The 13,310-nt window shown below is 35.2% G+C and overlaps 1 protein-coding gene across 1 annotated transcript in view; it reads right to left on the bottom strand.

The window, feature by feature from the left end:
* ADGRV1 (adhesion G protein-coupled receptor V1) overlaps positions 1 to 13,310 on the bottom strand; it is a 296,614-nt gene that overhangs the window by 223,845 nt on the left and 59,459 nt on the right. The window contains exons 28-35 of the mRNA XM_074856164.1: positions 12,447 to 12,586; positions 11,412 to 12,021; positions 10,252 to 10,467; positions 8,790 to 9,005; positions 7,364 to 7,608; positions 6,984 to 7,165; positions 5,435 to 6,246; positions 3,850 to 4,059 (exon numbers count right to left, since the gene is read on the bottom strand). Coding sequence (XP_074712265.1) covers positions 3,850 to 4,059; positions 5,435 to 6,246; positions 6,984 to 7,165; positions 7,364 to 7,608; positions 8,790 to 9,005; positions 10,252 to 10,467; positions 11,412 to 12,021; positions 12,447 to 12,586 — 2,631 coding nt within the window. The remainder of the gene's footprint in view (positions 1 to 3,849; positions 4,060 to 5,434; positions 6,247 to 6,983; positions 7,166 to 7,363; positions 7,609 to 8,789; positions 9,006 to 10,251; positions 10,468 to 11,411; positions 12,022 to 12,446; positions 12,587 to 13,310) is intronic.

Raw genomic sequence — 13,310 nt, forward strand, 5'->3', positions numbered from 1 at the left:
TTTTTTAATAGTGAGCTTCACAGCAGTTATATAACACATTTGCTTGTAACCCTGAAATAAAAAACCCAAACCTAAACTCTTTCCTCCTGGGTTTTTCTGGGTTTAGTTCACTCTTGAAAAGAACAATCAAAATATGAGTGAGCCTGGTACAGATCAAAAACTTAGAAAGCAAATGCCCATCAAAACATGCACAAACAGAAGAGCAATACCTGTCTGTGAACTACAGAAAATAGTAAATGCTGCATGTACCAGCTATAACACAGTTTTCCAGCTAACTGGAAAGTAATGTACTTTCTCCTAACATTTGCAGTGTCTTGCGACTTTACATAGTTCATGCAGAAAAATGCTTGTAATCACCCATAGGTTGCATTTATGTGAGTTTGAACTTAGAAATGTCATCAGTGTTAGGAAAGAAAACATCCAGAAAATGTTGATATTTAATAATTTATAATTTTAAAAATATTTAAAACGAAAACATTCTTATTTAATAGTTTATAATTTAATTTTTTAACCATTTCTTATAATTTCTGGGATAATCAGTATCAACTGACAACGTGCATCTATAAGAAGCAATCATGGTATTTTTCACATTTATAACATTTAACCCCGTGGGCACTTTAATTAGAAAGCATAAACTCCTTAGAAATCTTTGTAAAATTAAGAAAATTTATATAATATTAACTATTTATATAAATTAATAAAATTTATGTAGTTTATATAATAATATTTTAAATATGGGATGCGAAATTAACATATCAGTATGAAATAGATCAGCAGGTAAAATCAGTAATATTGTGCAATACATTCACATTAGAGGACAGCTGTTTATCTATAATATGTAAGTGTATTGCATCCATACGTCAGCAGTGTTTTTCAAGTGCATGGAATTTGATTTTGCAGGTATGTACAGTGTTGCATTGTCTTTCAAACACACTAAATATGCAGAAATCTATAATGCTGACTTGCTTGAAAATAATACATGAGATTGCTTACTCAAGAATGAAGAAAATTAAACAAGTTTTGTCAAAATGTATTTTACTGATTCAGAAACAGAAATCTGACAAACTTAGTTCCATGCCCAACTGAGTGAAAAAGTCTTTCTTAGTACTGCTATAAACTGAATTGATTTTTTTTCACTGTTGTGAAATCTGGGGATAATTCCATCTTCTGATTTGTGTTATGTATACACTCAGAAGCAACCCTATTGAGAAACATTGAGATACATCTACGAAAGTGAAAGAGAAGACGTGTTATGTCACTTCTTACTCCATGGCATAAGGAAATGAGCAGCCCAGCCAGTCACTCTGATTATGTAATTTAAAGAGCATCAAGTTAGGATGGCTATTCTAGTATATTATATTGTGGGACAGCATTGTATTGCTAAAACTGCCAGGAACAATTTGAGTATTCTAGACATGTTCTCTTTTTGGTAAGGAAATATTAGAGAAATGCATGTATATTGTCTACCAATTGGAGAGATATGAACAACAAATTTCAAGAGACCTTAATATCATTAATTAAAATATAAAATTCTGAAGTAATACAAGATTTGTATACACTTGTTTTCAAATAAATAGAATTAGTATGTGTTATTCAGCCTCAGCATTTCAAACTTCAGTTAAGCCTAGCAGATGTACCAATGTTCATATCTTTGACTTAAGTTGTTCCATGTTGCTTCTAAGAGATTAAAAGAATTTAAAATTTATTGACATCACAAGGATTCTGCTGCTACAGTCAGATATTTGAGGACAGACTGACAGTTTACAGGTTCTCCTGCAGCTAATTTATCATATTGTTTAACACTGTGCTGAAATCCATCCTATCCTATTTGAGAATTTTGCACATACATTACAAACAAATAAATATTTAACAAAAAAATGGTTACTTTAGTACCATTGCAAAACACATAATTTAGATAAAGCTTATTTCAATACAACATTATGTAATACAATGAATTCTCACTGAAGACCGGGACAAAATTCTTTATGATGCAGAACCCTCTTACACTCTAATTCAAACACTAAGAAGAAACCTGGAGTACGATTCATAATAATTACAGACTCCAAGTAGTGAATTACTGACCCAGGCTTCTTGGTCAGCTTTAACAAAATCTTTGGTATCCCTCCCCAGAAAAAAATACTAATATAAGTACTAATTGATTTCTGAAGATTGAAAGTGTTATTAGGCTAATTTCACTATTTTAAGTTTTTAAGTATTCAACCATGTTATCCATATCTTTAGATTTCTATTTGTCAGGGAGAAGAAGGAGGCCTCAGCCATCTTCCTCTTCTTCCTTATTTCGAGCTACTGCAGTGAATTTTCCTCTAATACAGTCATAGCCACACGACTGTTGCATGCCTCTGCCTGTACTAAAATGCTACCCTTTCCCTCAGCAAGGTGATAAATAATATGCACAACTTGAAAATAATACAGATTTTCTTGACAGAAATTGATCAATAATACAGTAAATATAAAAGATAATCATGTTCAGATTTATGTCTGACAAATTTTATTTTCAGAACAAAAAACTTGATACTGAAAATGAAATACAAACACTGAAATAATCTTAGGCCTTAGCTCATTCTTTGTTTTTTTATCAAAGGGAATTAGTTTGGTTGTTTTTTCATTCTCTAAGACAATGCACTGCTTTGCACAAGCTGGAGGAATTGGAATCAAGTAATTTCCAAACTAGAGTATTTCAGCTCCAAATGGCCAGCATTTGCTAAGCATGCTATGAATAATATTTAACCAGTGGAAAGCATTCAGGGCCATCATAACCTTTGGGAATGAGGCAGTTTGTATTAATTCTTTGTGCTCATTAACAGCTCTTAGCCTGTCAGATTGCAGATGGCTTGGCAGGTGGATCAGAACTGTTAATGGGGAGGAATAAAGAACAAAACCCGGGCACACACCAGCACATCATTAACAGAAACCATATCTAGATAAAAACCAAAAGGTTATGGTGTCCTTTCATTTCTGGAAAAAGCAGAACACGTTTGTCTGAGAAAGGCTTTTTTTCTTCAAACAGAAAATGCAATGCACACATTCCTGGATAGCAAATTTCTGTTTTGTTAACTCTCCCTGCCCATCAGTTTACATGCTGGAGAAATATGATACTGCAGTACACTGAGATTCCAGCAAAGGCTGCCAAAAGCAATTGCCATTGGTACTGATATTATCCTATGCAAAACTGCATCAAACCTTAGATCAACATGCTCTTTTAAAGGACCAGTAGAAACCTTTGGTCCATATCAAATTATTATTGATCTTTCTCAAACGTCGTGACTGAGTGATGACAGCAGGATTGCTACATTCTTAAATTAGCTACCATAAAAAAGCATAAACAGAAAATTTTAAAATAGCAGGTTATTGAGCCAGGAAGAGGGAAGATGTGATCCTAATCTTCCTGGGGGAATATTTTCTAGAAGATTTAAAGTGAATTGTAAGTGACTGATAGATGAGATTTGCTTGTGACTACTAATATGTGTATGATGGGCATTATATACAGTTCTGGAATGTGGTGTGAATGAATAAGACCAGAAATGCTAAAAGGAGCTTTGAAACTCAATACCAATAGAAGCAAGACATGATCTTCAGAAAAAAGGAAAGCAGAGATGATGATACATAAAATGGCTTTGGAAATGGTGTACCCTTTCCACAGATTTCATTTAAGTGCTATGCTTTCAAGAGTTAAAAATTCAAAGAAACACATGCCAAGTATTTGGCTATTTTCCCTCTGCTGCCGTTCACTGAACAGTGATACAAACAATCCCTGCGAGTCACTATCAACAGGAATCAGGGGGATGAAATCTAATGTTAAACAGAGTGTGGTCAGCACAAAGAACCCACCTTCACGCCCAATAACAGATCTTGAGGCTGTCTGGAAGCTAATAATTCCTGCCACATTGTCACTTGCCAGAATAACCACTGTGACAGTGTCAAAACTGGGCAGAATCCGACTCCCGCCTTCAGTGTGGACGAGGCTGATTATGATATTTTCATTATCCTCTGGCTCTGGATCATCTAAAATGGTCAGCGTGACCATTTTTTTTGTTTCCCCTACAAGGAGAAGAACATACAGATACTTATGTGTGCACATGCATATGCCCTTTTAAAAAGACTTAATCATCTCCTCCAGTAGGAAATACTTACAAAATATAAAAAAAGGACATGAAGCATATATATTTATTTACCTGTCTAGAAGTTACTGAATATCGTTATGAAGTTTTATTCAGTTACTATTGAAAGGTGATGTTAGGGCAATGTAATTATCAAATTATTAAACATGCAATGTAGAAATTAACAATTCAGGCATAATTTCTGAATGTCTAGAATTCTTTATTTGCATTTTAAATTCTCTGAATTTCAAATTTAACTTAGAAAAGGGGAATATTCTTGTAAAAAAATTACCAAGTGTATAAGTTCTCTGATGAATTATATACACAAGTCTGTCTACTCAATTTGAAACTACTCACTGGGCCAGGGAATACATTAAAATGGGCTGCCATTGTGTTAGCTACTCATCTTCTGGACTATCAAATGATCATGTAAACAGCAAACGCAATCAATCACCAGTGTCTATAATCCATTATAAATCACAACACAATCCTGTTGGCTCAGTGCATGTGTATAACCTGTGTTTTAGGATTATGAGAATATCATTTTACAAGATACACATATTTCTTGATACATTTTCTTTCAAAATATTTTAAAAAGCCATTTTTACTAAACTTATAACCACTAATGTAATTGCATTTCAGCCTCAGAATCACTGCTGGCAACGCTCCTTTTGCGTTCAGATGATTTAGCAAGCTAGCTAGCACACTAGACTCTCATATATTGCTTTCAAAATAACTGTTCAATCAACTCAGACTTTGAACAGATAAAATATATCTGTCATGATGTGTGGTTCTTAAGTAATGTCTGTCATTGATTTGTTCATCCTATTTTCAATTTTTTTTAATATGCTGTTATGTTCCATTATGAAATCAATACAATCTCAGAATCTAGAAAGAGACATAATGAAAAATTAGTACTGTACTGACTGAAGGTTAACAAAAGATTGGTTAGGTCTGATTCTCATTTTTATTAACCTTGATGTAACAACTATCTTCATCATTATTAGTTTATTACCTTATTTATTTGGTAAAAAGGTAAGCTTTATAATGCACACTGCAGGATTTCTATAAAAAATACTTAGATATTTATGCTTTTCATCTTTTTGTGTTTTATTACCACTGTGTGTGTTCTGCAACATAATGCTACGTGCTAATGAACTATATTCTTTTGAATATGTATCCTGAGCATTCAGGGAGGTTTAATCTAAGAATAAGACATCACTTATCAAAACGTCCAGAGGACTGAGTGCTCCTCATGTTCCTTATGCTTTTCTTTAGTTTTATAAAACAGAAGCTAGTGCAAAACCTTGCCTCACCTTCAGCGAACACCAGAACATCACCAACGCCTACAAAATCCAAGTTTGGGGTAGCAGTTCCACCAACCACACGCCATTCCACTGTCACCTGTCCCAGGCTGCCTTCTGTCCTATGTACCATTAGCTGCACGTTGGTCTGAGGACGTTCTTCTACTTCAATATACCGACCTTGCTCTGTCGCATTGGGACTTACGCTGTAGATCTTAAACACTCCAAATGCATCTCCATTCATCATTATGATAACTGTGGAAGTATTTGGCTGTCCTATAGTTGGTTGATTTTTTAAGCTGGCTGAGATGTTCAATAGTTCAACCTTTAAAAGAGATATAGTGAATTTCTCATCCAACTCTGGCAGACTGTCAGGGAGTATGGTAACTGTGAGATTTGCAAACTCTTCCCCTTCCTGCATTATGGCCCACTGTCTTGTAACAGATTCATAATCACTACCAGCGATGGCTTGTGTGCTAAAAAGAGCAGATGCACTGGTGATGTTTTTCTTGTAGGACCAGAATCCTGAAGTGTTAGTTAATGGGCTGATCTCTGATGTCAGCCAAAGGCAGAGAGGAGTCTCAGAGGCACTGGAAAATGTAAAGGCTGAACACGCTTGTTCTTTTAGGCACTGAGTTGCACAGGCATACAGTGGGTCACTTGCTGCCGAGACGTTCACTCTGGTCTTGGATGGTTGGTCAGGAATTCCTTGAAGAGGAGACTCATAAAAGGCCAGGATATCCTGACCTTGCTCAATGGCAAGAGCTACGACGTCAGCCTCAGAAGTGCTGTAAAATATCTGCAGCTGACCAAACCTTCCCCCACTAAAAGACATTAAAATAAAAAGGTAATGTTAGTTGATGAAGTATGTCTAATATTCTGTATGTTTCTGGGTTAAGAATAAAAGTGAACAAAATCGACTGGCCCTTTCTGAATTGCTGAAAAGTTCCAAATAGCTAATTAAAGCAGATTCCCTTGAAGCTAGTACCAAAATAACTGAGTTGACATTTTTTTTGTGGCTAGCAAGTTTGATTATTTACAGCTTGAGTAGCAGTCTGTTAAGAATGTATGTTTGCAAACATTTGTTTCTAGGAATTAACTTAGTCTTGTTAAGGATGGCAAGGGAGAAAAAGCCTGTGCTACCCAACCCTGTCACCTTTCCTCCTAGGTGTCCTCAGGATATCACATTACATGCATAAAACCTGTTTTCCTTTTCTCATTTCTTTCCATCCCACAAGGGTTGACCCACTTTGTCCTCCAGTTCAAATCAGGAGCAGGCTGTTGGGCAGCTTTAAATTATTTGACCATTAAATAGACAAAATGAAACTTCGAGTACACTGTGTACATCAGTTGTACATTACAATGTATATTAAAGTACTTTATGTACATTTCTAATAAGGAGACATCTAGTTCAAAAACAATGTATATGAAATAAAAATGCGTTGAGCTGGCAGATCAAGAAATTGATGCAAATACTTATACAAGGGGAGCATGACATTTGAAATTATAGCCAAGACAAACAACAAAAAAAAGATATAAATAAAGCAAACATCATACAAACCTTCGCCTGACTGTTATATTTGCAAGCAAATTTCTTTCTAGTGGCTCCTGAATTCGATATAAGGATTGATGAAAGAAAACTGTGCCATAAGGATTATCATTGGCAGGTATTATAATATTTGCCACGCCATCTAACCCAATAGCACCACCATTGGAGGCCTGAGTTAATTCTACATGGACAATCTCAAAAAGAAAAAAAAAGAAAAAAGAAATAATGCAGCTAAACAATTTTTGGTATTTCTAACAATAATCACAAGCAAAGTAAAATCCCAACTTCTTGCACCTTCCTGCCAGAACATTCCTTGTTTTAATTTGCACACATTTCTATAACAAGTTATAACTCTTAATGCTATTCAAGAAAGATGTAACTGCTTTACTTACTTCTTCTATTTCTGGAACATCGTCAGCCAGGATTTCCAACAGCAACATTTGAATGGCTTCCCCAGGGGCAAAAGTAATATTACCCAAGGCGACCTGCAAGTCATCATCAGCAGGATGTCCATTAATGGTAGCAACCCACTGAACAGTAACATTACCAAGTGTCCCCGCATTGCGGATTATTGGCAGATTTACAGTTACTGATCCAAATTCAGGCTCCTCCACAGTGAATTCGGTAATCTGAAAAACTGAAGTACAGCACAGAGAGATGTATTTCATTAACAATGAAACTGAAAGTAAATGTATCAGATCCCAAAGTACATAGTTTTATTACATTTGATTGCATGTACTTGCACAAGCAAATCACTTTTAATCAGGTTTAAATTTAAAAGGAAACTTTCAGTATTAATATTTTCATCTGCAGAGGAAATTAAAAGGAAAATTAAGCTCTCATCCAAAAAGTTTATTCCAACATGTCCATTGTTTGAGACAAACCAAGAACTGTTTCTAAGTTCTTAGAAGACTTAGAACTATGTATAATTTCACAATTATTTCCAGCAAGGAGACTCTTTAGCAGCTTTCATGTCACTTACTAAAGAAATAAATCAGCATATTCCACCTAAAATTGTTTCAAGTAAAAGTCTTCCTCATATTAAACTTTCAGTTTTTAAGAATTAATTTAATTAATTACCCATCCAGAATTATTTATTTTTGACATTTTTTCTTTCTTTCCTCTACCTTCTTCTACTGACAAAATGGAAGGAAAGGAATGATGTAGGTTACTGAAGGGAGAAAAGTGTAAGTCAAAGGAAAAGGCAGGGAAAAAAACATCAAAAAAACCCCAACAAGCAAAAAAGATTTCTAAAATGTTGATACACTTTTGAAATCACCACAACCCTTCTCAAAACCTGGATAATGAAACTAATTTTGGAAAGTATACACAATTCATTTTATTGATAATAACAGGCAGAAGAAAAACTAAAGTACTTGACAGAAAATAAGAGAATGTAATTTAATTTCTCTTCATATTTTCCAATTTCCCCAGGTTTTTACATCTGCTTTGGCTGATTATCTAGTGAAAAGAAGATATCAAGTTATATAATGCAGATTTTGGCTTAAACCTATTGCAGAAATGAAGCCCATAAAATCAATAAAAATTTTAAAAAGTAAATCCATCTATCTCTATTGGGAGATTCCAAAATCTTGCTATATCAACTGACCAAATCATACTTTTTTGTTAGAATAAAGCACCATTACTCCTTAATTACTTGTTTTAATTTGGTTTCTCTTATTTTTTCCTTTACTGTCTTCATGCAGGCTTCCTTTTTGTCTTCTGAAAGTTTTCATTCAGTTGCCCAGTAACAGCTCACCCACAATCTGCAGTAAAAATGTTAACAAGAGAGAAAATATGCAAACAAGACTCATTTACCAAAGGATCCAAATGGGTCATCAGAAGCCTCAATAGTTATGATTGCCCTAGTCAAAGATCCAAGCAAGGCTCCTCCTGTTGTTTGATTCAGCAGCTGAACATAAAATGACTCCTCAAGTTCAGGATTGATATCATTAATTATATAAATTGGCACAGCTTTACTTGTTTCTCCTTCTAGTAAGACAACATCTGATGAGGCTACACTGTAGTCCTCGCCTAGATTTGTAGATGAAGAAAAACAAAACAATAAAAAATGCAGAATATTAATGCATTATGGTTCAGTGTATTCAACATCATCAGTAATACTTATCTTCTCTTTTTGCTTACACATGCATTCCTCCATATTTTTATGGGGTTTTTTCTTTATCTTCAGATCCAGACAACACAGTCTTTTTTATTTCCACTTGTCTTTTAGACATCTGGATGGATTAAAATAAAACTCAGCTTGGCCAAAACAGATTTTCCACTGTTAGACCAAGAGGTAGTTACAAAAGGTCCATTATTGTCTTCCATTGACAAGGTCACACTACCAAGATGTTTCTGTCTTTGATTTCTAATTGCTGTCTGACTTTCCAAGAGATAAAAGTGAACAGAAGCACCTTTGTCAAAGTCAATTTTAGTAAAGGGCACATTTTGTGTGTGGACCTCACTTAGGCAAACTTGTCTCTAAGAATGTCTAGATGACCAGCTGTGATACATTAGATAACAGCTCTGCTTCAGAAACTAATTGAAAGCATACTCTGACATCTATCTAGCCACACTCTTATTTGGAAAAGTCTGTTACATAAAAAGGAAACTAAAATACCAGTTCTCAGAGCATGTGCTACCCACCTATTCAATTCTGGACACAACTGAAATACAGAGGGTTTGATTTATAACTGTCTAGAGGTTTTGACCCTGCACACTTCATAAGTTTGCTCCTTTCTTTATGTACCATCTCTATAGCAGGGACCAACTAGAGAATTTCACCTCCCATTTTTAGAAGTTCAAGTTTTCTTGGGTTTTGATTGTTTTTTGACAAACTGGTTTTACAGATGAATCTCCAGCTCTAACTTCCTCTCCAATAAGGTCACCTAAACAATGTGTGGTGGGTTTAAATATGTACATGGGACTAAACAGTAGCTACATATACTACTGTAGTATTTTTTTATTTTTATTTATTTTCTTTTTTTGAAGAGGTGGTGGGGTACTAGGGAAACAAACACCCCAATTCCTTCAATCATTTCTCTTGCTAGATTCCTCAGTGATAATGTCTCAAAGCTTTCTAAAAGCTGATGCATGATCTGTCCCATAGGGATTGGATTCCTATTTGTTAAACTGAGTCAGTAAATATCTCACTGGTTTTGGTACTTGTTACACAATAGTGCATTCAATATACACTTTGTTTTGACTGCTCAAAGCATACAGTATGCTCTTTCCACTTTAACATAGACGGGATACTTCTGCTATTCTGATTTCTTACCAGCTGTTGCAGTTATTGGCATAGCTTTAAATTTCACAGAAACATCTGCAAATAATCCCCCAGTTCTGGTCACATTAATGATTGGTCCAACATAATTTTCAGCAACTCGCACAGTTGAAGCTGAAAGCTGAAGTGTTCCAAAAGCATCATCATTGGCATTTATAATTACATGAGCTATTGTCTCACCCACTAATCCAAGTCGAGGAGAATTTACAACTGAAAGAGAAAGAAAACTCGGTGAGGGGGTGCCTGAGACATTTATTGTCTATGGCTATAGAGTTCATAAGCATACATGTGAGTTTAGTGGTTAGTCACCACTATGTTACAAAATTATCTTTTTTAGAATTGGATGCAGTATAACTACAAACTGCACCAACATACTTTTGGTGTTTGAATTATATTATGGCAGAAAAATCCCGATTTTTAATAACTTATTATTCTACCCTGCTGTGGAGCATAGAAGCCATAATTCTTTTGAAGAGGTGAGGCACTGTGAAAATACTTGTTTATTTGTCCATAAGGCCAGCTGTAAGATCAATGCCATTCAGAGGAATTTCATTTTTACACTTGCTATGATGAAATGTAGATAATGTTTCAACCTCCCTGCAGAATTATATGTGAAGTTTCCCTTAACATCGAGATTAATCTGGGGCAGGGGCAGCTGTTAGACATGCCAAGAATCTTTGAAGCACAAATCAGGCTGTAACAACCTGAATTTATCTGTATGAGAGATGAAACAAACATTCTCTACACTAAAAAAGCCACATGCAGGTGTAATTCTACACCACTTCATTTTTAAAACACTTTTTTGGCTTTCAATGAGCAAAACTAGCTTAGTTATTTCCTAATAGTGAACTTTACAGAAACAACACTAGAAGAGCAGGTATTAGTGCACAAAACCAATACTGTAACATATTTGGCCTGAAAGACAAGGCAATGTAAAAGGAACAAAGAAATGATCATCCATCCCTAACAAAATACTGTGCTAAAGGAAAAATATGCCAATAGTATACAAGGCAGGTAACTGAGAGATTTTTTAACTATACAGAGTCTGCCAGAGGTAGAAAGTTTATCATTTAACTTCTTGCATTTTATCCTACTAAATATAAATACTAGCCTTCTTATTTAAATTATAGGTTTTACGTATATGAGGTACTTACTTGGCCGATCCTGTACTTTCTCGATCAAAACAATACTGCTTAGCTCCACGAAAACAGATTCTGACCTCTCAGGATCATCATCGTCCAAAATAGGCAAATATATTATGGCCTCACTTTGATTGGCTGCAAAGATCGTGTAACCTGTAATGGGTAAGTAATCTTTTCCCTCTGTTGCTCTAACAACATCAGGTGGAAGAAAGGGTGACTTTTCATCATCACCGATAGTTCTGTATGTCACCATTACTATACCCAGGAGACCACCACGCCTTATTATCGTCAGGGAGATATTTTTTGCTTCTTCCTCAACTTTTATTGGTCTGTTTTGCTCAGAAAACATGAAGACTCCATATGGATCATCATTAGCTAAAATAGTTAATGTTGCATTAGTATGATTTCCAAGGCGACCACTGGAGACGTTGATGATCAAAACTGAAAACACCTTATCCAATTCAGGAACTTCATCAGGAGAAACCTGTACCGTAATATTTGCTGTCGCTTGGCCAACATCAAATGTTACATTCCCATCTGTAGAGATGAGGTCTTTGGTAAGATCACAAACTATGATCCAATGCAGTGTCACCTGAGATAAGGTCCCATGCGTTCTCACAACCTAAATGAAAAATATAAAGATCTGCATATTTTTGTTCTCTGAGAAAGAAAAGCATAAAAGTATGAGATGGAATTAAACAACAACATTGACATGATGGGTTAAAACTAAATTTGTGTTTTAAAAAAACAGTGTAATCTTTATTATCTCAGGTTTGCTGTATTTGTTGTATCAACATGGTTATTTTAAGATAGTAGTACCTCAAATGTAAACAAGTAATTTTAAACCTGTGGGTATTATTATTATATAATTTTAGCTTCAGTCTGAATGATACACAATAGAAAACTCAGTATGAAATGGCAAAACAGATGTGCATGTTAAAGTTGTTACAAACCCTATAGATTTATGGCAAAAACATTGCAGAATGCCTGGTAAAAACAGAGACAGAAGAGGACTGCACAGCAACAGGACACTCAAAGCTTTCTAACCTGCAGCACAATATTGCTATCTCCATCTTCAGGCTCAGTTCCGTTTACCGAGAGTGACTCAGTACTGAACTCAAACACACCATGAGCGTCATCAGAAGCTTCAATAGTCACAAGGATGTGGGATGCAATTCCCAAGCTAGCTGTTAAGTGCAAGTTCCAAAAAGGGTTACTTTTTCTAGCATCTTTTCGTACATGAAAGAAAATAGCAAAAGAAATACGTTACAAAAAATACAAAGGAGAGCACGACTGGAGTATCCGTGCTGTTTTGTCTTTGTTGTTTTCAAATGCATATAAGGAACTGACTTTCAATTATGCAGTCCTGGCAGCCCTTCTACGGAAATATGCAACAAAAAAAATATAATAAATTTGAATGTTTTAAGGGGGGGACAAATACAATTATAGGTTTAATGGATGAAAATGGAGCAGAATTTAGGGTGATGGGGAGTTATATGGTAGACTGCAGTGTAAGCAGATAGACCAGATGAATGCAGGTCTCATCCTAACATAAGCTGGAATGAAAAAGCAAGTCCAGTAAATCCTGCTACTAAAAAGATTGTCTTGGGTGAGATAACTTGCTTCTCAGAGAGAGAGAGAGCCTGGCACTTAAGAAAACCATTTCTAGAAAGAAGGAAAAGGGAAACTGCACTTCAAAAAAACCCAGGAAGCTCCAAAAAGCAGCTATACCAGAGACTTACTCTCAGATTCAAAATTAAATCCTTTGCATTTACAAATAAAATCAAAAATCAGGGTGTCACGGGGGAATAAATTATTCAGTTTGGATAATGGCTGCTCATATAATACTTTAGGTCTGTAGGGTTTAGTTTGAAGTCCTATAGGATTAGGATTTTCCCTCAGATTTTATGT

The sequence above is a fragment of the Strix uralensis genome, chromosome Z (genome assembly GCF_047716275.1).
Source record: "Strix uralensis isolate ZFMK-TIS-50842 chromosome Z, bStrUra1, whole genome shotgun sequence".
Lineage (NCBI taxonomy): Eukaryota > Metazoa > Chordata > Aves > Strigiformes > Strigidae > Strix > Strix uralensis.